The sequence below is a fragment of the Notechis scutatus genome, chromosome 1, assembly GCF_049901735.1.
Source record: "Notechis scutatus isolate UNSWTSFEM ecotype Mainland chromosome 1, rNotScu1.2, whole genome shotgun sequence".
In the NCBI taxonomy this organism is placed as follows: domain Eukaryota; kingdom Metazoa; phylum Chordata; class Lepidosauria; order Squamata; family Elapidae; genus Notechis; species Notechis scutatus.
The window spans coordinates 291114872-291139488 of NC_142009.1; the positions used below are offsets into that span (position 1 = coordinate 291114872).

The 24617-nt window shown below is 38.8% G+C and overlaps 1 protein-coding gene across 2 annotated transcripts in view; it reads left to right on the top strand.

Moving 5' to 3' along the window:
- Window positions 1-24617, top strand: part of YLPM1 (YLP motif containing 1) — a 59952-nt gene that overhangs the window by 2891 nt on the left and 32444 nt on the right. For both annotated transcript variants that reach the window (XR_015746789.1, XM_026664427.2), the window contains exons 2-12: window positions 2757-2987; window positions 3579-3773; window positions 4574-5835; window positions 9333-11417; window positions 12335-12455; window positions 15925-16417; window positions 17354-17446; window positions 18120-18297; window positions 18529-18662; window positions 21016-21170; window positions 22290-22352. Coding sequence is in view for 1 of the 2 variants with exons in the window: in XM_026664427.2 (XP_026520212.2) it covers window positions 2757-2987; window positions 3579-3773; window positions 4574-5835; window positions 9333-11417; window positions 12335-12455; window positions 15925-16417; window positions 17354-17446; window positions 18120-18297; window positions 18529-18662; window positions 21016-21170; window positions 22290-22352 (5010 nt within the window). In the remaining variant the exon portion in view is untranslated. The remainder of the gene's footprint in view (window positions 1-2756; window positions 2988-3578; window positions 3774-4573; window positions 5836-9332; window positions 11418-12334; window positions 12456-15924; window positions 16418-17353; window positions 17447-18119; window positions 18298-18528; window positions 18663-21015; window positions 21171-22289; window positions 22353-24617) is intronic.

A 24617-nucleotide genomic window follows, 5' to 3' on the forward strand; every position in this document is an offset into this window, starting at 1 on the left:
ACTGTGCAATTGACAAACCATACAGAGGTGCAGTAAGTTAAAATACTCTATGGTTCAGCGGTAGAAGGTCACCAACGGTTTTTCATTCAGAAGACTCAGGCAGTATAATTATGCTGGGTCCTTTTGACCAATGCTGCAATGTGAGTGTCCTATGTCAGGTCTGCTTTTATGGTAACACCCAGAAACTTAAAACTGGCCACTTGCTCCACTCCACTGATAAGCAAGGGCTGGATGTCTGATATGTTCCTTCTATAGTCCACTATAAGCTCTTTGGTCTTATTGGTGTTGAGGACCAAGTTTTTGTCTCTACACCACGAAAGCAACCAGTCTACCTCATCTCGGTAGGCAGACTCATCCCCCCGGAGATAAGTCCCACCACTGTTGTATCGTGAAAATTTAGCAATAGTATTACTAGCGTGAGTGGGAATGCAGCCGTGCACATAAAGAGTATAGAGTAAAGGACTCAACACGCAACCCTGTGGTGTACCAGTGTTAAGAATAAGTTCATTTATGTAGATTAGGAGGCCTCGCTCACATTCATTAATGCACTCATGCCTTAGTCACCTCCCAATTGGACTATTGCAATGCAGTCTCAATAAGGCTATCTTGAAGAACATTTGAAAGCTAAGTTGGTCCAGAATGCTGGACAGGTAAGTAATGATATGCCCATGTAACATTGTTAGCGTGTAGGCTTTGGGAACAATACAAGGTATTGGTGTCACTTTTAAAATCCTACATGGCATGGGACCAGGTTACTTGTGGGACTGCCTATCCCCAATGTTTTTATCCATCCTATTATCTCTTGACAGAATAGATAGGCTCTGGATCCCCTCAATGGAGCAATACCACTTGATGGAGCCTCAGAACTGTAGATTTTATGTTGTGGTATCCATCTTATGGAACAGCTCCTCCACAGAAATATAGATTAACCCCAAATCTGTTGGCTTTTAGGAAACGAGTGGCGACCTGGCTTTCCCAGTGAAAATAAGACACTGGGGCTAGAATGTTGATGGAGCTGGCATGAGGGTTTGCTGGAAAAATGTTATGAATTTCATTTGGGCTCATTGTTATTTTAAATGCTTTTTTGTTTTAGTGTACTGTGTTTTATTCACTGCCTAAATTTTCTTCTAATAGAAGGACATCCCTACAAGTTTGTTTATAAATCAAATAAATGCATTGAAAAAAGCTATTTTATTTATACTATACAGTATTTTATACTGTAAAAATTGTGAAGTAGGCATAAGAATCAAATAAGAGATTGTGCAGAAATTGATTCTTAGAAATCATTCTGTTTAGCTGCTTTATGAGAAGAAAGTCATGCTGTTAATAGCTGAGGAAAATGTACACAGCTAGTCCTCATTTATTGACCCAAATTGGAACCAGAATTTCTGTCACTAAGCGAAATCATTGTTAAGCAAAACAGCATGTGTCCATGCTGCTTAGCCACTGCCTTGCTCAAACTTCCCAATAATTTATCGGGATGAATTTGGGAGACAAGGAGAAAAGACTCAGTCAAGGGAACAGTCAGATAAAAGGAAGCTTAGCCCACAGCAGGAATGTGGGAAGGGCAAATGGCTCAGAAAGGGCCCCGGGTTCCTAGTTTTGGGGGATTTAAGAAAAAATGAGGCAGGGAAAGAAAGGTGCTTTCAGACTTGCACAATTTTATTAGTATAACTCTACAGGCAATCCATGCTTACCTATCACTCGTTACCACAGTGCTGAAAAAGAATCTGGTAGGCAGTTCAGCCAAGGCCTCAGTTGCAGCATAGAAAAAGATGAAAGTCTTGAACTACTGTACGTTGCTTCTATACAGCCACTCTCTGTGCACTAGTTCCAGGGTACCCTTTGGTTTTCCAAGAAACTTTCCATCTGGAGGGACCCAGGTAGCATGCCTTTTTCACTGTCTGTAACCTCATTGCCCCCGAGGTGAGGATAGCCTCATGTTTGTTAGCCTTACGGAAGATCTTTAAAACAACCCCAAACTTCGTGGCTTGTTGGCCCCACTGGAAGGGAGGAGAGAGGAACTGGGCTGCTTGAATGGTGGGCAGGTGTGCACACAGCCTTGCATGAATGGTGGGCCAGCATGCACACATGTAACATGATTTACACGAGTGGCAGGCCAGCATGCATGCATGCATGTGAGTGCCTGCCGACCCATGGCTCACACAAGTTGAGCTGTGCATGTATGCGCACTCTGGCCAGCCAATCGTAGGCTGAATTCTGAATAGGCCACAGTCCAGTAGTGGGCCAGGGGTTGGGGCCCCTGCTTTAAAGCATTTTTTTTCACCAGCCTTGATACTGAAAGGTGGCTATATGAGATAAGTGATATCTGTTTATTTTTATTTTTTGTTGCTGTTAGTATATTACGGAGTTGTTTTAATGGTTGTGTTGTACATCTCCCAGAATCACGTGTTTGTAGTCTAGCTACATAAATATGCTAAATAAATAAATAAAAATTCACACTGCAACTTTAGTTGTGGGGGGCTGACTTTTTAATGCTTCAAGTCAGTGTTGACCTTCTGTAACTGCCTGGAGTAGTCCCTGCTGTTTTCTTGGCAAGATTTTTGGAAGCAAAGATGACGCGGCCTTCTTCCCAGAGAGAGATTGACTGGCTCAAGGTCACCCAACTGGATTTGTGCCTAAGTCAGGACTAGAACTCATGTCTTCTGGCTGTTTTACAATAAATACCATAGCTTTCTTCAGATTGTAGGATATTCTGTTTCTCTATGAAACTGAAATACTTCTACTTATTGTAGGAACAGCAGCAATATTGGTATCAACAGCATCTACTTACTCTTCAGCAAAGGGCAAAAGCACATGCATTGGGACAGCAACAGCCACCTGTTGTGAATGATGTCCCTGAACAGAGAAAAGAAGAAAGAGAAACATCTGTTTCTAGTGGCCTTTCTGAACCCAATTTGAATTATGCTCCCAAGTTACCACATCCAAAAGATGAAGAGCCTCCTGTGTCATCTGTTGAACTTAAGGTATGCTATTCACAGAAGTGTCGCTATACATAAGTGTTCATTGGTAAAGATTTCCCTCTTTTATTGATTTCAGATATTTAAATGTATTTTTTATTAATGGAAGAATGGTTAGTAAATGCTTTGGGGGTGGTGGTGTCAAAAGTTGCAGCAAGAGTGGGCAACTGGCAGTTCCAGTCTCCTCCTTTGGGCTCCCTTCAGCTTGCCCTGATTAATGTTGCCGAGATTTATGGTAACATTTTTTATAAGTTTGAAACATCGAACAGAAAACTACAATATGAGTCCTATACTAGTCTCAACAGAGTTTTAAAACAAATGTTAAGCCTCCCAAAACTCCCTCTCCCAAAGCAAGAGAAAGGCCTATCTTTGCATCGTTCCCCATCGTTCCCCTGTTCTCACCATGAAACATTACATATTACTAGAAATGACCTAGTTTAAGCAACAGCGAAATGATAAACATTTGTGGATGACACCTAGGATGTAACATTAGTCTTTCTTTGATTTTTAAAAATGTTTTTAATATTTGTTTTTCTTTGGAATTCTAAACACTGATTGAAAAAAAATAGTATGACTGATTCCTTCTACTCTATCTAGCTAAACATTGAACCTCCAGAAGATCCTGAAGAAAGCTTGAGGTTACAGCAGCTACAGGCAGCAGCAACACAATGGCAGCAACATCCACAACAAAGAGTGGGTTTCCAGTATCAAAGAATAATGCAAAAACATTCACAGTTGCAACAAATTTTACAACGCTATCAACAGATTATACAGCAGCCATTACATTTGTCAGTAAGTTGTTTAAAACAATATAATTTACTTGCTTCCAAATAAGTAAAATTGTTATTGGCTTTTGTTTTGTCCTTTGGAGTTAGTGTTGATTCCTGGCTACTGCCTGAAAAGTTTTAGCAGTTTTCTTGATAAGATTTCAGAAGTGCCATTTCCTGCCTTTTAAAGCTGAGAGAGAGTGACTAGCCCAAGACCACCCATTTGGCTTTGTACCTAAGGCAGTGCTCACAGTCAGTTTCCAGTTCAATCACTATATCAAACTGGTTCTTGAGTGAAATTGCTGCTATATTTTAATTATTAAATACAGCTTAATAGTTATTTATTGTTTTATTTATTCTTCTTAGGTTTTTTTTCCTGACTCTAGGTACACACAATATGTCACCCCTCGGCAATCTTGGATCTCAGTTCACATAATCCCACATCAATATGGTTATTTCCTACTGAAATTTATGGGAATTGAATTTTAGCACTTGTTAAGTTAAGAGAATGCTGACAACATATTTGCCTAACAGTGAAATGTTAATGTTTTTGTTCTTATTCTATAAATTATACATCAATCTTAGAAGTAACACAACTGATATTAATTCCTAAGAACCACTTCATAAGAAAAGGAAACTAAAACACTTTTTACTAGAAAATAGTAATAAATTGTTGTTTAAAACAATGAAATTGTAGAAAGTATGAAATTTTATTTAAGTTTAAAATGATATGCTGATACATTAGGATAACTGTGAGTACAGATCATGGACTTTAAAAAAATCCAAACACACAGTATCTTCATTATTACTTCCTTTTCCTGACAGACAGCAACAACAGAGGTGCAGTTACAGCATTATGAGACTCAGAATAAACAGTTCCAGCCACTTTACAAAGAATGGGAACGTGAGTTTCAGCAGTGGCAGGATCAACTTCAGACCTATCCTCACAAAGACCAGCTTCATGAGTGTGAGAAACAGTGGAAAGTGTGGCAGGGACAAATGAAAGCCACTTACACTCACCTTCAGGAGAAGGTGAAGTCTTTTCAAAACCTGAATACTCAGTGTCCTGGGAGCACATTTCCATTTTCTTCATATTCTCAAACAGTGCAAAGTAGCATGCCTGTTTTACCTGCAGCTACACTTCCTCCATCAACTCCTGGATTTTCTGCTGGCCCAGCAGCATCTGACATGACTGAATCTGGACCTAAGAGCACTCAAACCACAGAAACAAGACCAACCATATTTCCTACTCCTAATTCTTTTTCTTTTAAAGTCAGTGAATTACTTTCCAGTTCTCAGGTGACAGAAGGGGTCAGGCCAGCTCTTCTTCCTACCCCTTCATCTGGTTCTTTCACACCCAACACAGAAGATTCTTCTACTTCCCAGAGCACGGAGGCGAGGCCAACATTGTTTTCTGCGCCTACCTCTTTTACTTTTAAAGTTACAGAATCAGCTCCCACTTCTCAAAACACAGAAACCGCTAGACCATGTCTTCTTCCTACCCCTACTACTACTACTACATTTACTTTCAAAGCAACTGAATCTCCTGCTACCTCCCAGACCATGGAGACAACCAGGCCAGCTCTGCTTCCTACCCCTACCCATAGTTCCTTTCCTTTTAAAAATAATGATTCATCTGTCATCATGCAGACAACTGAAACAACTAGACCAGGTTTGCTTCCTACTCCTACTTCTGCTTCTGCTTTTTCATTTAAGGTTAATGATTCAAATGCAGCTACCCAAGTCACTGAAACCAACAGGCCAGCCCTTCTTCCTACCCCTTCCCCTGGTTCTTTTTCTTACACTGATACATCAGCCACTTTGCCTTATTCAAGTGTGACAGCATCTGCTAGCTCTTCAGACCAAGGTGATTCTTATGCTCCTCTGGGCAAACAGGCAGTGGCATTTGGGTCAGTCTCATCTGACCATGCTACCGTAAAAGTGAATTCAGAATCTGCAATAGCTTCATCATCTGCGTCCACCAGTACTATCACTACCACCACTGCTTATCAGAACAGATCACAGAGGCCATCTGGGTTTACTGATCCTCCCAGGGCACCATGCTATGAAGGTCCCAAGGGCCCAAGGTAGGTATTACTTTTGTTTTATTTTTACTTGACAGATCCTATATTATATACATTTAGAGATGTAATATGCTTATAGAGATAAGAATATGCTTATCTGATAATCAGATTGACCTGATTATATTAACTATTGTACATCCCCCCCCAAGTCACTACTCATGAGATGAGCTGCTAATTAAATTTGATTAATAAATATTCACTGCCACATTCCCACCTTGCCAAATTATGCTTTACATATATACACCTTAGACATCCCTAAATAATTTAGGAAACTATTCTTCCAGGTACTCTGTTTACTTCTAATAATAAAGGATGCTTCTTGAGACAGGGTTTTGAGGTCAGGAGTAATGAGGGTGAAGGTTCATTCTCCAAGCTTGTGGGTTGCTTTCTGAACATTTCTTACCAGGCTAGGTAACATCTTCAGTGGAGTTTAGGGGATGTTTATAAGGGCTTCAGGTGTGGGCGCGCCAAGTGAGGGTCTTGTGATGAGTCTGGTATGTCAGGTATGTGTCATCAGTGAGAGTCTTGTGATGGGTCTTGTGATAGGGAGGTTACATCAGGTCAGGGTCATTGAGAAGTGAACTGGTAGAGGGGAATTGCGTGGGTTAGTTGAGAGTCAATGCTATCTCTGGTTGACTGTGCGGTTGATTTGGATTCTGTGGGGTTCATAGACTGCCTGTAGGTCAATGTGTCTGTTGATGGAATTGCTTATGGAGTGCCAGGCTTTGATGAACTCACAAATGTGGTGGGTGGTAGCGTGGCCAATGATTTTTGTGTCACTCCAATCAAACTGGTTCTGTTTGGTGTCAATGTGGGAACAGATTAAGGATTTCAGATTGTGTGATGTTTGACTGTCAGCGGGGATCCTGTTTTTTAATTGATGTGATGTTTGTCTCAGTAGAATTGGTTGCAATGGTTACAGTTGATTATGTAGATTATATTGTTTCTTTCATCTTTCTGTATCTTGTCTTTGGTTCTGGATAATTCCTGGCAGAGTGTGGCTGTGGGTTTGAGGGCTATTGCTATTCCTAGGCGTTGGAGGATTCTGGCTGTCATTTCCGACACCCCTTTTGTGTATGGTAAGATTAGCTTTTGCATGCTTGTTAGCTGTGTAGTGTGTTGTGGTTTGGGTGCTGTGTGTCGGAATATGAAGTTTTTTGGATAGCCATTATGGAGAAAGACGTCAAGCAGCTGTTTCTCTTCCGCTTTTCTTAGTGTTGTGGTACTACAGTGTGTCGCCCTTCTGAAGAAGGTCTGGACACAGCTGCTGTTGTGCGTGGTGAGGCGGTTGTAAGGATGGGCTTCAGCCAGTTTGGGCCGGTTCAAGTGAACCAGATATTAATTTTACGTCCAGTTCAGTGAACTAGTAGTTCCAATGACAGGCTGGCCCTGCCTCTCCCACGATCCCCACACGGCCCATTTTGGATCCCAGGTAAGTGCAGGGGGCATGTGGAGCCCAGGGAGGTGGAAAACAGGCCCTCCACAGCCCATTTTCACTCCCAGGATGGTGCAGGAAGCCAACTAAGTCACGCCCACCATGGTCATGCCCACCTAGCAACTGGGCAGAGAACCGGTTGTTAAATTATTTGAAGTCCACCACTGGTGGTTGCTTGCAAAGCTGAGGATCTGGTCTGTGTGCATGGGATTGAAGCAACAGTCATTAATCTCAAAAAGTTGTCAACATTTTTGTAGCCAAAATGATTCCTCAATTTACAAACTCAATTTCTGTTGCTAAGTCAGACATTTGTTAAGTGAGCTTTACCCCATTTTACAATTTTTTTGCTACTGTTGTTAAGTGAATCACTGCTTTGTAAAGTAAATCTGGCTTCCCCATTGACTTTGCTTGTCCAGAGGTCACAAATGTGATCACATGAGCCCCGGACACTGCAACCGTCATGTGTCAGTTGTCAAGCATCTGAATTTTGATCACATGACCCTGGGAATGCAGCATTAGTGGTAAATGTGCAAAATGGTGATAACTCATTTTTTTCAGATATAACTTTGAACAGTCACTAAACAAACTGTTGTAGAACTACCTGTATAGAAGAGTACATAAATTCACAATGCTAACTGTAGAACTGAAGCTGATATATTATATCAGATGCTCCAAAGCATCTTGCAGTTGGAATACTAGCAAACCAAATATAAAGCCTGCCTCAGAAACAACTTCCAGCAATATTTGTTATAAGTCCCCTCTTATTTAAATTAGTGGCCAGAAGCATTTGATAATCAGAAATACTATGCAGTCATTTCAAGTACTTTCTGGTTTCATTACATTAAAGAGGTTTGTACAAGTTATGTTTGTATTTAAATTTGATGTCTTTAAGTATTTTGCCATGTTATCTGATAGAATAACTAATGCATAAAGTAATGTTTTTACAAATATTTATTCAAATATCAAATCCCTGGAGTGGTCATTTCATTCTTGTGCCACAAATTTTATCTTTAATACATTTTTATCTTATCTCCACTATCAGGTGCGGGGTAGTGTATTGTAAATCGTATACGATATAGATATGATTTATAATATATTATTAGATTAACATTATGACAAGGAGGGGAAATGTTCTATGAAAAATCAATTTGGAATTCCAAATGAAAATTATTTAAAAACCTTTATCTAAGAAACAATGAAATATGCCTATTTCCCAGTATACTTTAGTGCTCAAGTTGACATACAGACAGTTGTTAATATCAAATACTGGCTGGCTGGGGAAAAAAAACCTTTTCAATTAGAAAAATACATCAAATTATGGGCCTGACACAGAGCAGCCCTAATCAGAGCAAGATTTGAGTTTCTGGATTGTACGATAAAACACAGGGTAGCGTCATCAAGTACCTTATTCAGAGAAAATATGTATATATGAGAGAGGTCATTACTCATGTCTTCTTTGACTGCCAACTATATGCTTTAACCACAGCACAGCTTTAAAAGTCATTGATAGCTCATTGGGGCCCATCAATAGCCTATATGACCTTCTCCAAGATACAAACACATAGGTAGTTAAAAAAAAAGAAGACTACCAGGCTTATAGCTGGCTAAAGCCATCCAACTGAGAACTTCCTACCATGATCAGATTGGGATCAACTACCCAGAAGATTATCTTATCTGATTATTTCATTGCTGTAGTTTTCCCTATTATATTTAATATACTGTAGTTGCTTTAATCAGTAAACAAACTGAACTGGAACTTTAGTCTATTCTTATTATTTAAGTCATAAGACAGCCAATATTCCCAGTGGGAAGAATGTCATGGTAGAGCAAACTATTTTTGCAGTGAATAATGGGAAAAAGGAGAGCTAAGCAGTTAATAACAAAGTTAATTTCCCCCCACCATCCAATACTCCTATTGTTTTCTCACTTAATATAGTAAGCGTGCACTGTTTTATACAGTACTTAATTTAAATTATATATTTATTTCTATGACCAGGAGAATTGTTTTACAGAAAAGCTTCACCAAAGCTATTAACCGAATAAAACATTCTGTCTAATCCCACAGATTAGATGGACCCCGGGGAAGAGGTGTTGAGCCTCCAAGGCAAAAAGGTGCTCATTTTCAGGGCCAACGTGTAGAAGGTCCAAGGGCAAGGCTTCAGAATCAGCACATAGATGGATCTTCAGGAAAACAGGGGACAATCCCTCGAGGGCCAGCAGCAGCATTTTACGCTCCTTTGGGAACATCACACATACAGTCTTCTTCTCAAACAAGTGGACCATGGTGGCGGGGACAACCAAACCATCAAGGAGAAAATAAAGAACCGCTTATTGATACTGTCAATAAATCTAAATTTATGTCTGATGCAAAAGTTTCTGGTCCAGTTCAGCCGGATAAGGGTCTGCCTAATGTACAGCAAAATACATCCAGGAAGGATGCCATAGAAGCAATGTCAGAAATAAAGAAATCAAGTTCCACAGATTCCGGATTACACGCAGAAGTATCCAAAACTCCTTGCACGTCCACAAGTCTGCATCAGATACCAGTTTCTAATATTCCTCAAACAACAGGAGGGAAGAAAACATTACCACCACCATCAATCAAAGGAAATAAAGATATGAACGCTACAAAAAATAAACTGGTTTCTCCAGACAATAATCAGAATAAGGAATCCTCTAAACTAGAAAAGAGGGAGAAGGGACAAATGAAGCCAGGAGATAACCAGGGAATAGGGCCAGCTGGCAGAGGCAGAGGCAGAGGCCAGTATAGAATGGAAGATACTAGAGGCAGAGGACGGGGCCAATTAGAAGATATGAGAGGAAAGGGAAAAGCAAATAGAGGGAGAGGTCAATCAAGGGATGTTGTTGGTAGAGATATAAGCAGCGGGCTAGGAACCCATGACAAGCTTCCAGAAGGTCAGTTAAGTAACTGGGAATCTGGGATGGGTAGGCAGGGAGGTAACCAGGAAAGAAAACTGGGCAGGCAATCAAGCAGCCAGGAAAGAGGGTTACCAGCTCCTCGGATGAGCAGCAGGGAAAGAATCCAAGCAAATAGCCAGGAAAGTGGTAAAATCAGGCCTCCCAGCAGTCAGGAGCGAGGATTGGACTGGCAAATTGGAAGCAGGGAGAAAGCCCCAGGTCGACAACCTACTAATAGAGAGAGGGACACAGATAGACAAGGTAATGGTCGGGAAAGAGAACCAATTAGAAGGCCTAGCAATCGGGAGCAGGATCTACACAGACGTGATACAGGATTTGGAGGAAATGTTGAAAATTTACCATCATTTTCTGAAGAACCACCAAGGCCTCCATGGAGTTACGAAGAGCAAAGCAGAGAAGAGGGCCATTCATTTGACTACAGAGATATTCCTCCTTTAGAACACAGACGATTAGATGATTGGGAAAGAGATAGATGTTGGCACGATCGAGACGAGAGGTTTGATGATTCCCTTGATCCATATGAGAGAGATGAGGGGGTACCACAACGTCATCCCTTACCCCCTCTTTCCCCACTTCCCCCTCTTCCTCCTTTACCTCCTTTGGTGGATCGAGAACCATTTTGGGATGATTGGGAAAGACCATTGAGTAGAGACAGAGAGGGAGACAGGGATCTTAGCAGGATCAGAAAACCCTTGGATGTGTATGATCGTGAATTGGAAAGAGACTGGGATAGGGATTATATCAGATCATCGGGGGACAGAGATACATTGAATTGTGATATGGACATACCGCCTCTACCTCCTTTGCCACCTCTGCCTCCACTTCCTCCAGTAGATAGATATCATGAGGACAGATGGTTAGAAGAGAGAGACAGAGATTTCTACAACAGAGATTCTAGAGACATTGGGGGGATTAGAATTCGTGAATATCCAGAAAGACATGACACATGGAGAGAACAGTCTGATTTACCTCCTGACAGAGGAGATTGGGAAAGAGAAAGGTTTTCAGAGCGGTGGTATCCTGATGAAATGGATAGATTTACATCTTTAGACAATCGTCTGGATCCACCCCCCATGTTACCACGCTCGTCTGAATTGTTGGAAGAAGAACCAAATTTAGCTTCTGAGCAGTCGTTAGGAGGAGTAATGGTTCTTAGTCAAAGGCAACATGAAATAATCTTGAAGGCTGCCCAAGAACTAAAGATGATACGGTGAGTTGATTTTTTTTCTCGTCTTATTTTAGAATAATTATATTTTTCTCAGTCTTCTTTTTGTATAAATTACTCTTACAAAGTGCTTTAAAAATATAGTGATACATATTTTAATCACTTTAAATGAAAAGGCACTTTATTATAAAAGTTGAGCTTCCTTTTGAATCCATTGAAATAACCACTTGAAATAGTATACTATATCTCTTAAGCTAAAGGAGTTAATCTTTGTCTTAATTTGGACCATCCATTAAATATATAAGCACAAGAAGTGTATGATAAAATAGTTCAAATAACATAGTCTGGTAGTGATAGTTTTTTAATTGTAATGATGAAGAAAAAATCTTATCTTGTAATCTCAAAGTGAAGAGCATTAGGGAACAAAGATCTAGAAAAATTACAGAATCATTCATACAGGTTTTCTTTATGAATGCAGTTCTATCAACAAACTCCATAAAAACATTTGAAAAGTAAGCTGAGATAATTCTGAGGAAGGCTACCAAATAATAGTTCTTCCAAGAGAGTTTTATCTCATACCTGTCAGTTATATCTTTAGATCCAGTATCTTAAAAGATTTATGCAGTAAATAAATAATATTAGAAGTCTGCTTTTGCTTTGTTTAACTACTCCTGCTTAACTTACGTAATTATATAAGTATATCAATGCTATCCATCATGCTATCCTATTCTTGAATAGGTGGTATAATATACTTTTAGAGCTGTTATGGGGGCGAGTCACATTTAAAGATTTCAGGTTCACTTTTTAGGAATTGCTCTTTTTAATTTATTACCTGATGGGGCCTGAAGTTGGAAGGTCTTCTGGAGGCCGCATTCCACAATGTTTATTCCACAACTAAAAATGTTTATGTTTATATCTTTAAAAGACCATCTAAGACAAACAATATGCTTTTCTGATTATAGAGAACAAAAAGAACATATGCAGAAGATGAATGAATTTGTTCCTAGTGCACAAATGTCCGAACTTCCACGACAAGAAATGTCCAGGTTACGAAGTACATCTGCTAGGAAAGATAACTTTCAGGTAAATTAAAATATTACTTATAAATGGCTTTCAAATAGACTTTATGTTTTAAAAAGCACTTATAGTCTGGTTTTCCTATAAAAATATCCTCAGGATAATTTACAAAATGTCCTAAATTATCTTAAAATATTACAAGCACATATATCCGTTCCTCATTTAGCAACCAAGTTCCATTCCGATAACCAGGTCATTTAGCAGAATGGTTGCTAACAGAATATGTGACTGAGACATGCCACAAAGATCACTGGATGTTACCATCTTATTCAGATTAAGTTGTCTTATACAACTACACAAGCAATACTACATCTGTTGTCAGCATTTGTTGTCAAGAGGGCAAAATTTGGTCCTACATGTGTGCATTGGTTGGAAAATGAGTGTTTTATTGCTGTCATATATGCAAATGGTCACTAACCAAGGTAGTTGCTAAATGAAAAGTTTAACAACAAATCAAAACAAAGCATGAAATCTGAATGGCCTTATATATTTGACAGAAATAATTCCTTATTATTTGTTTGGCTGCTTAGCAGTTTTTGATTCTAATGTGGATATACTAAAGGAGATTTTCAAATCTTGATTCATAAACAAGGATGTGTTTCATTTTCCGTTAGAATTTTGTCGTATAGCATTTGTGTAAAAACAAATGTTCTAATGTTGTCCTAATGCTATTATAAATTGTTCCACTGAAACATCTGTCCACTGAGAATGAATTTTGAAGATATGGCAATGAGAGAGTCAGTGGACTTCACTATGTTTTCATGTTTTGCTGTATCAAAAGTCAGAATTCATTAGTATTACAACAGTAATCTTTAATTACAAAGCAGGAAATGCCATGTAACATTTTGTTCCTTTTTGGTTTCCCTAAAAAATTTATAAGTATAAAATGTATTTCTTTTTCATTTGAAAAAGAAACACCAAATAGGATAAATGATAGTCAACAAAATATATAATAAAAATGACACAGGTATATATTATAAAGTACCAGACACAGAAATTATTATGTGTTTTATTATGAGGTTCAAAATGATGCTATCTGCTTTCTAAAAGATAGTAATAGAGTGTTTGGCATGATATTTTTTGAAAAAGTCTTTAGTAGATGGCAGAACCAAGTTGATTTTGTCTGGACTTGGAAAGAAAGTAAGGTCAGGCATAGATGAGAAATTATTAGAGAATACCGAAGGCAACACATACCAGAAAAGGGAGTAGCAAACCATTTCCATACTGTTGCCAAATAAACTGCATGGAATTCTCCATGAAGTCACCTGGAGTCAGCTCAATTCTACTTAATTATTAAAAACAAGTTTTATCATTTTAGAATGTATTTTTCATCTTTATAGGCTTAAATATAAATGCATGTTGAAAGAACCAATCAATGAATTCATCCCAGCATGGATGATTGTAGCTGATATGTGAGGAAAACACTCAGCTGACTATAGGCCAAACATCTCTATTATTTTGGCTTAAGTACTGAAGAGCAGGTGATTCCATGTTTCCACCAACAGAAACATCCCAAATTCCAGTACCTCCATTTCTCTTGAATTTTGTTAGCTCAAATCCTGCATAACTTCTGGACACCAATTCAGAAAAAACCAGCTGCCACTAGGTTGGGTGAAAACAGATTTTTGGGTTATGACTTTACCCTTGAAACTTGCAGTCATTCCAGGTTTTTTTTAAATTAAGTTTAAAATAATATAATCTGAATGACCCAAAAAGATAATTCTGGATGTATAGAATAGTAGTTATCCATGCTACATATTGTTTGTGATTGATATACGGTTAGAGGCGGCACATGTTATATGTGGTTTTTAAGTCCTTGATACTCCAGAGAATTGTGAATTTATTTTTATATGTCTTTATATGGGAAAGAAGAAATCATAATTCAGCAGTTCAAAGCATTGATTTGTGTAAGCAAGGTTAGAATTAATCTTGATTCTAATAGCTGATAGGCAGAAACAAACAATTGGTTTTGTTTTTTACCACATAGGTGGTTTATGTGAAGCTACTTGCAATAAAACCCTTGACCATAACGCTGAGACATAGGAAGATTACTATGGCCCAATGTGACTCTTGTTACTAATAAAAAGGTTTTATGTATATGCATATGTACAAAACACAAAATATCTATTAAATATAAAAACCACATACAGAACAACTAAGGCTAATTCAAAATCATATTAACATTTATTTATTTAACCTGCCTTATCATTTTTATAAATAACTCAAGGAGGTGAACACACCTAACACTTCTTCCCCCTCCTACTTACCCCACAACAATAACCCTATGAGGTAAGTTTGGCTGAAAGAGTTTAATTGATCCAAAATCTTTCAGCTGAATTACATGACAAAGACAAGAGTAGAATTCATAGTTTCCTGGTTTTTAGTTTGGTGCCTTAACTATTAGACCAAATTGGCTCCCAAACAAGCATCCTCCAAACCATTTCAGGATAAATTGATTTTATACTCTGGCTCCGTGTTCACAGAAAACTCAGATGTTCATGGCCTTAGCAAAGGCCAGTACTTGCCCATCTGAATTTCAGAGAGATGCTGTTCCAAAAGAGAGATGTGTATTTGATTTTGTTTTATTTTTGTGCCTTCAAGTTGGTCTTGATTGTTGGTATCTGTGTAAACAGGTAGGTCAAAAGATTTTTGGAAGTGGTTAGCTTAGCCATTGCCTTCTTCCCAAGTATGAGAGAAAGTGACTGATCCAAAGTTACCCACCTAGTTACATGTCTAAGGCAAGGTTAGAACTTACAGCCTGCCAGTTATTAGCTCATCTCTTTTAAATTTGCTAGCTTAGATGTTTATAAATAATAACATTTTTAAATATGTCCTAATTTATGTTTGTTTTGTACCATTTTTAACACTGAACATCTACAAAAAGTACACACTTTAGAAAAGGATCAAGGCACATAGGTGTATAATATTGATTCCCTATATATGTCATATCATCCTTAGCAATAGCTTCATATAGCCTTCTCCAAAATTGTAGTTATGCTGGCTGGGAATGATGGAAAATAGTTTGTCATGCTAGCGGCCATCATTTAGCCTAGTGAGATTGCATAAATAGGAACAATCATAATGAATACTGGAGTTGTGCATTGCCGTCTCTCTTCTTCTGGCAATCCAGGTTTAGAAATTTGACCAAATTTGATTTGTTGCCTGTTGAATATCTGGATATGAGCCTATGATTAATTTAAAACATTACCTTAAAAAAACAGTGTTTCAGATCAAATTTTTTAAAATAACCAATGTCAGTCAATCAAAATCAATTTCCTCTTAGTTTTGGTCAATGAATCCCAGCAGTCCATGATTAGACTAAAGGTGAAAACTTCCCAACTTGGCCCTATTGGAGAGGAAAAGGAGAAGCATGGAATCCCATGGTTTCTTATGGTATGCAAAAAAAAAATCATAGCTGATAATGTTGATATAATAATTATTTTATACATTTATTTTCACTTGTCCCATTATGTAGGCCTCTTCTGAAATGCAAGGTAAAATGACGGCAGAGGAACAAACTAATAAGCCTACTCCAGCTGTAATTACAAAGCCCCCTGTCTTGTTTCGGAAACCTGCTCCAACCACTAAGCCACCTCCTATAAAATCTTCTCCAGTGACAAGACCTCCTGTTTCAGCTGCAAAGGGTCCTATCCCAACAGGAAAGCCACCTGCTCTACCATTACAGTCGAATATTCCAATTTCCATTTCAACTGCAGCAACAACTCAGGTTTCAGTTCCCATGGTAAAGACATCAACTGATATGAATGAAGAACGTTGGGATGAGGACTCTTTCCAGGGACTTTGGGACAGTAATGAGGATAAAGGGTTGAAATTAGACTATGATTTACCTACATCGGATTCTTCATTGCCTTCATCAACAATCTCAGCATCCCATTTGGCACCCCATGCCAAGCCACCAATTATTCATCAGACTGTTGACTATGGACATGGACACGGCCATGGACAAGGTGAATGCTGCTAATGTTCTGATTGCCACTTAATAAAACATTAAGGAGCTTTCTGTCCTAGTTCTCTTAGTGTTGGACAGCTATTGTATTCCCAGTCTCACCTTTGGGGGGAAAGTTGTAGAAGAGGTTGTGGAATAACAACTACAAATACTCTGGAAGAAGCAGATTTAGACCTCTGGCAGTCAGGACTCAGGCCTGACTAGGGGATTAAAATCGCATGGGTCTTCCTCATGGATGACTCGTACTGGGATTTGAAAGGACTGAATATGTCTATGCTTGTTCTGTTAAATCTCTTAGTGGCCTTTGATATTATTGATCTTTCTGGATTGCTTGCGAAGGCTGGAGATCAGATATAGTGGTGAATGTACTCCTATATGAGCAAGCAGTTGCATTAGTATTTGCAAAGCATGGGAAATTCCATTATACCGCAATACTCAACCCTTTCTCTATCCCAGGGATCCCCAACCTTTTCGACGCGCGCGGCCCGGTTCCAGCGTCAGCTGGGCGCGCGCCGGTTCAGCGTCAGCTGGCGCCGCCATTTTTTTACGAAAAATCACTTCCGGTGGCGTCACGGGCGATTTTTCGTCAAAAAAATGGCGGGCCAGCGCTCGTGAGCTTTTTGGGTAGAAATGGCTTTCTACCGGAAAAGCTCACCGAGCTGCGCCGCCATCTTTTGACGAAAAATTGCTTTTTTACCAAAAAAGATGGCAGCGCCCAGCAACCAGCGGCCCGGTAAGGCTTGTTCCGCGGCCCGGTACCGGTCCGCGGACCAGTTGGGGACCCCTGCTCTATCCTGTTTAATGTCTACATGAAGCCACTGGGAAAATCTACCAGTTTGAAGAGAGATACCAGTATGTTGATCATACACAATTCATCAAAGCCAAATTGTTTTGACACTGTCAGGGTCTTTAATTATTATCAATTTGTGTTTAACAGATATAACTATCAGTAAAAGTGGACAACAAATTTCGTACGGGGAGCGAATAACTTTACATCCAGAACCTCATGAAAGGCAACCCTTTTCAAAAGGTGGGTTTATCTTTATGGTCACAGAAATATCTCTTTGAGAAAAAATAAATTTGTTTTATATTTAGTAGCTTTCTGTTTTAAGATGAACTGCATTTTTCTCTTTGTGATACAATAACTTAAATGCTTTGGAATATTTTAAATAATAGTGTGCAGAATGAGATTCTCTTTTATATGTAAAATTATCATATGGAAGGAAATATAGATAATCCTTGACTTACAACAGTTTAAAGTTACGATGTCCCTGAAAAAAGTAATATGTCCATTTTTCACACGACCATTGCAGCCCCATGGTCACATGATCAAAATTCAGATGCTTAGCAACTGATTCATATTTATGATGGTTGCAGTATCCTGGGGCGTGTGCAGTTTTTGCAGCCTTTTGACAAGCAAAGTCAATGGGGGAAAGCCGCATTTACTTAACAACCATGTTACTAAATTGACTGCAATGATTCATTTAACAACCGTGGCAAAGGTGGTAAAATGGGGCAAAATTCACTTATCAAATATCTCACTTAGCAACAGGAATGTTGGGTTCAATTGCGGTTGCACGTCGAGGACTACCTGTAGTCGGTTCAACTTTTCCTGATGTGATTCTTTTACTTGTGATCTGGTTCAGCTCAAAAATTTCTTTTATTATGAGGCTTAACAATTATTTTGACTTTTTTTTCCCCAGAACACTTAGGCCAGCGGGATCGATACATCAAGGAGAGAGAGAATTATTTTGAACGACAAAATAATTCCAATCCAGACCACAGGGATTTCAGGAGGGAACGAGAACCATACAGAGAACGGATTTCTGGAGATCATGATCGGGAACGATTTGACAAAGAACGATACCCACGAGAAGACAGGTATGTAAAACAGAAGTACTTAAATAAGAAAACGTGCCTTCATAGTGGTTATTGATGTGCTTTTTATATGGTCAGTCTGTATAAATAAAAATCATGTTATAAATAAGAATAAAATCCTATTTTGCAATGGATGGATGGATCAGTTTTATTAGCCACATAAAATGGCACATAAAATTAGCACAAAGTCTTTAAAATAAATAAATTCACATGAGTGCTTTCTCCATTTAACAGGCCATCTCCTTCAAGAAATCAGTCTTACCGTGACAAAGATCATTCAGTCTCAAGAAGGGGAGGATTTGAAAGACAGTCATATGAGCGGAAGCCTGATCGTCCTCCTTATGATCATGGGCCTTCCATGTTTGGAGGTATAATTTTAAAATCATTGAGAATTGGAATAGAAAATTAGCGAGTTAGAATGAGGCTAGAAATGTAAATTCAATTGATGTTGCTTAACAAATACAAGTGGAGGAAGTGATGTCGCCGGTGACACCAGCAGCAGGGGAAAGGAGCTCTCTGTCCCCTGCGCTGGCTTCTGCATATTCGAGGAAGCCAAAACCTTCCTGGAGGGGAGGTGAAGCCAAAGAGAAGTGCCTTGTGAGGTCCCACAGGAAAACGCAATTCCCCTGAAGAGCCCCAGGCTATTGCTCTCTGCCATGTCATGGAGAAGAAGAAGCCAAGATAGCTGCGACAAAGTCGGTGTCTGTTTAACATCCAAGCAAAATTCAGGAGTGGAGTTAGTAACAGTGTGGAACTGGGTGAGAACTATCCTTTTTATTTCAAAATAGAACCCTGAGAAGAATATTCAGAAAAGTGGACTCATAAATATATTAAATGGCTGTGACCTAACTACGAGAGTAAAAAGTTAATATTTTAAAATAATATACTAAAGTTAATATTCTAAAAACAGAAGAAAGTGAAGAAGGAAAACAGCAAATTTGTTAAAAATATAGAACTGGATTTTGAGATTGGATAGACACTGGCTTTGGATAGGCATTTATAAAAATGCTGGAACATATATAAAAACAAATATAGCACTCATTTTTGAAAGATTTGGATTATAACAAAAATTGGTTAATTTAAAAGACGACAAAGTGAAAACTGATTTAAGACCGCCACCTGCTGTCAAAGAAAAACAGCAGATTCCCAAATTTTTGGTGGAGAAATTTATATCATCCTTGGATTACATAAAAGAAGCAGATAGATTAACTTTGAGTCTTAATGATTTCTGGACACTGACTTACAGCTGAGGCTGGGATTATTCTTGGACAATTGGATAATTGGACATAAGATAAAGAGTAAACAAGAATAAAGATGAGTGGAATATGTAGAGAATTGGTGTTGGAGTTACAGGTTATGAAGGATATTATGAACACAGGATTTGAGGATATTTTGAATAAAATAGAAAAGCTGGAAGTGGAGACACAATCAGCAGAGACAGCACACCTAATACAAGCAGTAGAGGGAAAAGGAGAAATCCTGGAAGAGGAGGAGTTAACTAGAAGCACAATCAGAGAAACGGAACAGATGAAGCAACAAATAAAAAGCAAAAATAACAACGAAATAAAAATTAATATGAAAATGATTGATGAGATAAACCAAGGGGATGTGTTAAAGAAAAGGCAACAGGAAATGGAATTTCAGAGAAAACATTTTGAGAGGACAGGGATTAAATTAAATAACTGGAAAGAGAAACAATGGAATATAATAGAGAAGGAAGGAAGGAGTAAGAGGAAAGGACAAAAAATGAAAGAAACTGGGAGACAAACTAGGAAGCGATCAGTTAAAGCTTTACTGAGAGCAAGAGACCGATGACTGATACAGAAAAGATAAAGGTTCCACATGAATCTATTATTCTATTATTTAAGATATAAAATTGTTAATTGTTAAATATAAAATTAATATTTTACAAGAGAACTGGCATTAAAGATATACAATTCTCAACTATAATAAACATGAAAACTAATATGATAAATTGTAATAAGCATGAAATTAATGTTTGAAAATAAGATTATTATCAAAGATATACAGTATAATTGTCAACTATAGTAGATATGAAAAATAATATTATAAGGTAGTAAAAGAAATGACATGTGGAACCCGATAGATTAGAACAAAAAAAATATAGGATAGTGAAATATAACAATAGATAAAGGTAATTATAGCGTTACTAGAATTGAACAATAGGTTAAATGTTTGAATATGGTTTGCTTTAGTATAAATGGGACTAGGAAAAGATTTTGCTTAAAGTGCAATGGTGGCAACATTAAGAATTAAAAGGGGATAAATAATTGAAATATAAATTAAACAAGGACTAATGAATGACTGTGAATTATACAAATTGTTAAATATTGCAGATATGACAAGTAATACAGAATTTATAACAAAAGGGATGTTAAGGATGTAGAGATTGACACAAAATAGGAATATTGGGAATATTGAAGGATTAAAATTAAGATTGATAAAATGTATTAATATAAAATATAAGAAAATCAATATTAATGTAAAATTAGTGTCATATTTGTTTTTAAAACACTCTGGGACCACACTGTTCACACAATGAGTTGTTTGTAACAATTAAAAATAATAAATGTATTAAAAATACAATTGAAAAGGCCAATTGGAAGGGAGGGGGATATCCATTACTCCCAAATGTCTTGTCTATTAGTATTTATGTGTCTGACTTCTTTCCCTCTTCTCTCATGTAAATTTCATTAAAAGGTGATCGGAGAAATTATGCTGAGGATAGAATTCCTATTTCTGCTCCAACAATACCACGACAACCACCACCTGCCCCACGGGTAGAAAGAAAACCAGAATCAAAAAATGTGGATGATATATTGAAGCAGCCTGGACGGGAAAGTAGACCAGAACGGGTAAGTACTATGTCTCCAGGTTTCTAATATGAGGTAACAATTATGTGTAAGGAATTTCATACTTCCATTAATATTTATGAAGCAGTGCTTTCTAAAGCACTCATGGCTTCCTTCAAAAGTCTTTGCTGCATGCCTAAGTCTACAATTGTACAATTATGTTGTCATAGAATTTGCTCAGCAGATGGTTTTCTATGAATTAAATTATTGAATCTTGTATACTTAGCTATCAGGGAGGATTACAATTACAGTAAAAGGTTGATGTGAAGAGAGAGCAGTTCGTGCATGTGGACTCCTACATATGCCAATAGTTTTGTTATTCCAACAGTATGCTGATTTCCAAAGTTCCTTTTCCATTCTGTAATATCTTTTCTTGTTCTAATCTGGGTCTGAACTACTTATTTTTTTAAAAAAATCATTTTCTGCTTAAACTATAATTATAGTATCCAGAATTATTTAGGTTATAACTGGTTTCCTTCAGTATTATTTTGATCCTGGACTCTGGTGGGAGGAAAATGTGAGTGGTGAGTGAGTTATATCATGCCAAATCTAGTCCACTATTGCTACAAATAATGTCATGGGGATTTCATTTTGTGAATCTTTACGCGTGTGCAGAGATTTTGACCCCATTCAGTAACCGTTCAAAGTTACTGAATGACTTAACAAACATTGTTGCAGCTGTCGCAGCATCCCAGGATCATATAATAGTTATTCAGGTGCTTGGCAACCAGTTCACAATTCCTGTGGTCACACCATCTCCATGGTCTTGCAATCACCATTTGCAACTTTCACTTCCAACTTTAAACAAGCAAAGTCAATGTGGAATCTGGCAGGTGGTCGCAAATGGCAATTACATGACTATGTGACACTAACTGCACAAGATTCACTTAACGATGGCAACTGGGACTGCCACATCTGCTGTTTTATAACAATGTAGTTACGTGGCACTGCACTTTATAATGGTGTTGCTTATAACAAAGTTCCTTGTCCCGCTTACCATAGTTAAGTGAGGACTAGCTATAGCTTGCCAGGCTGTAATCATAAAAATTACTTGGTCTGCTGAATCCTTGTTATTCAGCTTAATAGACGTGCATTATTTAAAGCGTATGGTCTCTGTTTTAGATTGTCATAATCATGCGAGGATTGCCAGGCAGTGGAAAGACTCATGTTTCTAAGCTCATCAGGGTAAGTGGATAATCGTTTTCTTTGTCTTCAGTTTGTACTGAAGAATAGAGTAGAATTGAATTGTTCCAGTCACTTGTTTTATCTCTTTCCTCCCAGTCAAAGTTTCATTTCTTTATCTACCTACAGGACAAAGGGAAGTTGTTGTTTTAGATTTTGCACCATACATATTATTTAAGATTACCCTGTGTAACTTTTTTTCCTGTCCTATCGTAGATAACAACCGGATTAATTGAACTGAATATATGGAAATAGAATGTTCTCCCATGAGCTGTTCAGAGCATCCAGAAGAGGGAGGCGTTTCAGTCTCTTCTGGAAAGGCTGGGCTTAAAACTCCGGGATGCTGCTCCTCCTCCTCCACGGAACACCTCCTCAGCGTCCCCCAGTTTTAGCTCAGCCTTCGTGGTAAGAGGTTGTGCACTTCCTGACTGGAACGGTTGTTTTTTCTGATTCAGGTTTGCTCTTGTGGTATTTTGGCGTTTAAAATTCCTTCCCATTTAATTTGGATTTGTCAGGTTTGTCCCTTTATTAGGTTACCTAGCTCAGTTCAAAAACAGTTTCCCTTTTCAAACAGCGGAGCCTGCCACTCCGCAGGCAGCTTGAGGCTTCTGCCTCAGGCAACACCTTATCTAACCTTCCGATCACTTTCTTTGAGATCAGAGTGGAGAGCTCGCAGCCACGGCTCACTTTCCCTTGCCGTTTTCGTCTGACAGCCCATTTAAATCGCAAGTTAGAGCCTCGGCAGCATTTAGATCGTGAGTGGGAACCTCTGCAGTAGCGGCTCATTTGACAACTCAGTCAGTAGCAACAGTGATTCTGCTACCCGCCCTTTTCAACGGCTGGTTCAACTTCGTACCTAATTGCCACAGCCTCCATTTCTCGCTGGTTTCCCTTGCTGGGGACCGAGACAGTAATTGTCACAGCCTCCATTTCTCGCTGGTTTCCCTTGCTGGGGACCGAGAAATTAATTTTCCATTGTGCCTTCCCTGGATTTAACTATTCCTCTGGCTAACGTCACACTAACCGGCTGCTCATTAAACAGGCATTTCTTTGCATTTGCCTTTGGATCTTTTACTCAGACAGAAAGGGTGAGTGACATTTATATTGCGGGACGTTTATTTCTGACAGACACAGAGGCACATCAGAGACTGTAATAGCTGGTTTCCCTTGCTGGGGACCAGGGATCCAGAATTTTTCTCACTTGGACATACTGACAGCAGTATTTAAATCTCAAGTTAGAGCAGCAGCAGCAACGGCTCGTTTGACAGCTCAGGCTTTAGCAATGGTGATTCTGTCTCCCGCTCTTTTCAACGGCTGGCTCAATTTCGCACCCAATTACCACAGGCGCCATTCCTCGCTTGTTTCCCTTGCTGGGGACCGAGGCAGTACCTTTCTAATTGGTTCTCCCTGGATTGGGCTCTCCCTTGCCTGGCTAATGTTGCATTAGCCGGCTAGTCGTTAAACAGGTATTTCTTTGCAATTGCCTTTGGATCATTTATTCAGACTGAAACTGCAAGTGCCATTTAAATGGCAGGATGTTTGATTTTGACAGGAAAGGATTCATATCAAAGCCTGTATTGCTGGTTTCCCTTGCTGGGGACCAGGGATCCAGAATATTTCTCACTTGGAGCAATTGGGGGTTTCCCTTGCTGGGGACCCTTAGATACTGTTTACCATATACACAGTTATACAAATAGATATAGGCATATGTCTATGTATACGGGCATTATATTTATATATATATATATAGTCTTACTCTCCTGGAGTAGTGTTCTACTTTCAACTGCAGGGGAAGGCATCACCCCAAAGTACAAATATCAACAACAATATTAACAATAATCATAATAATTAAAAAAAATAATTAAAATTACATTCAGAGGCAAGACAATCAGTCATACACAATGGAATGTGACAACGCTTTCCGCTCCAAGCCAAATAAGTCCCGAGACAAGCCAGTGGGCCCCAAAAAGACCTCTAAGGTGGCAGATAAGGATGCCCATAGACGGCACCTAGCACTGGAAAGACAATTGCAGAATTGAGCCAGGGAGGCAGACAAGATGGCTATGACACAACAATCTGATCAGAATCCAAACCCATTGATGGGGCCCTTGGACTTATCTACTCAGCCCAGGCAGGCGGTTTCTGGACAACCCCCCATAGGCACATCTCCTCCATTGAGCACTGCCCGGCCAATTCCAGAGGCAACCTTCACCCCTATGGCCGCCGGCCTAAGACAGGAGGAGGGATTACCTGAGACTATCCCCATCG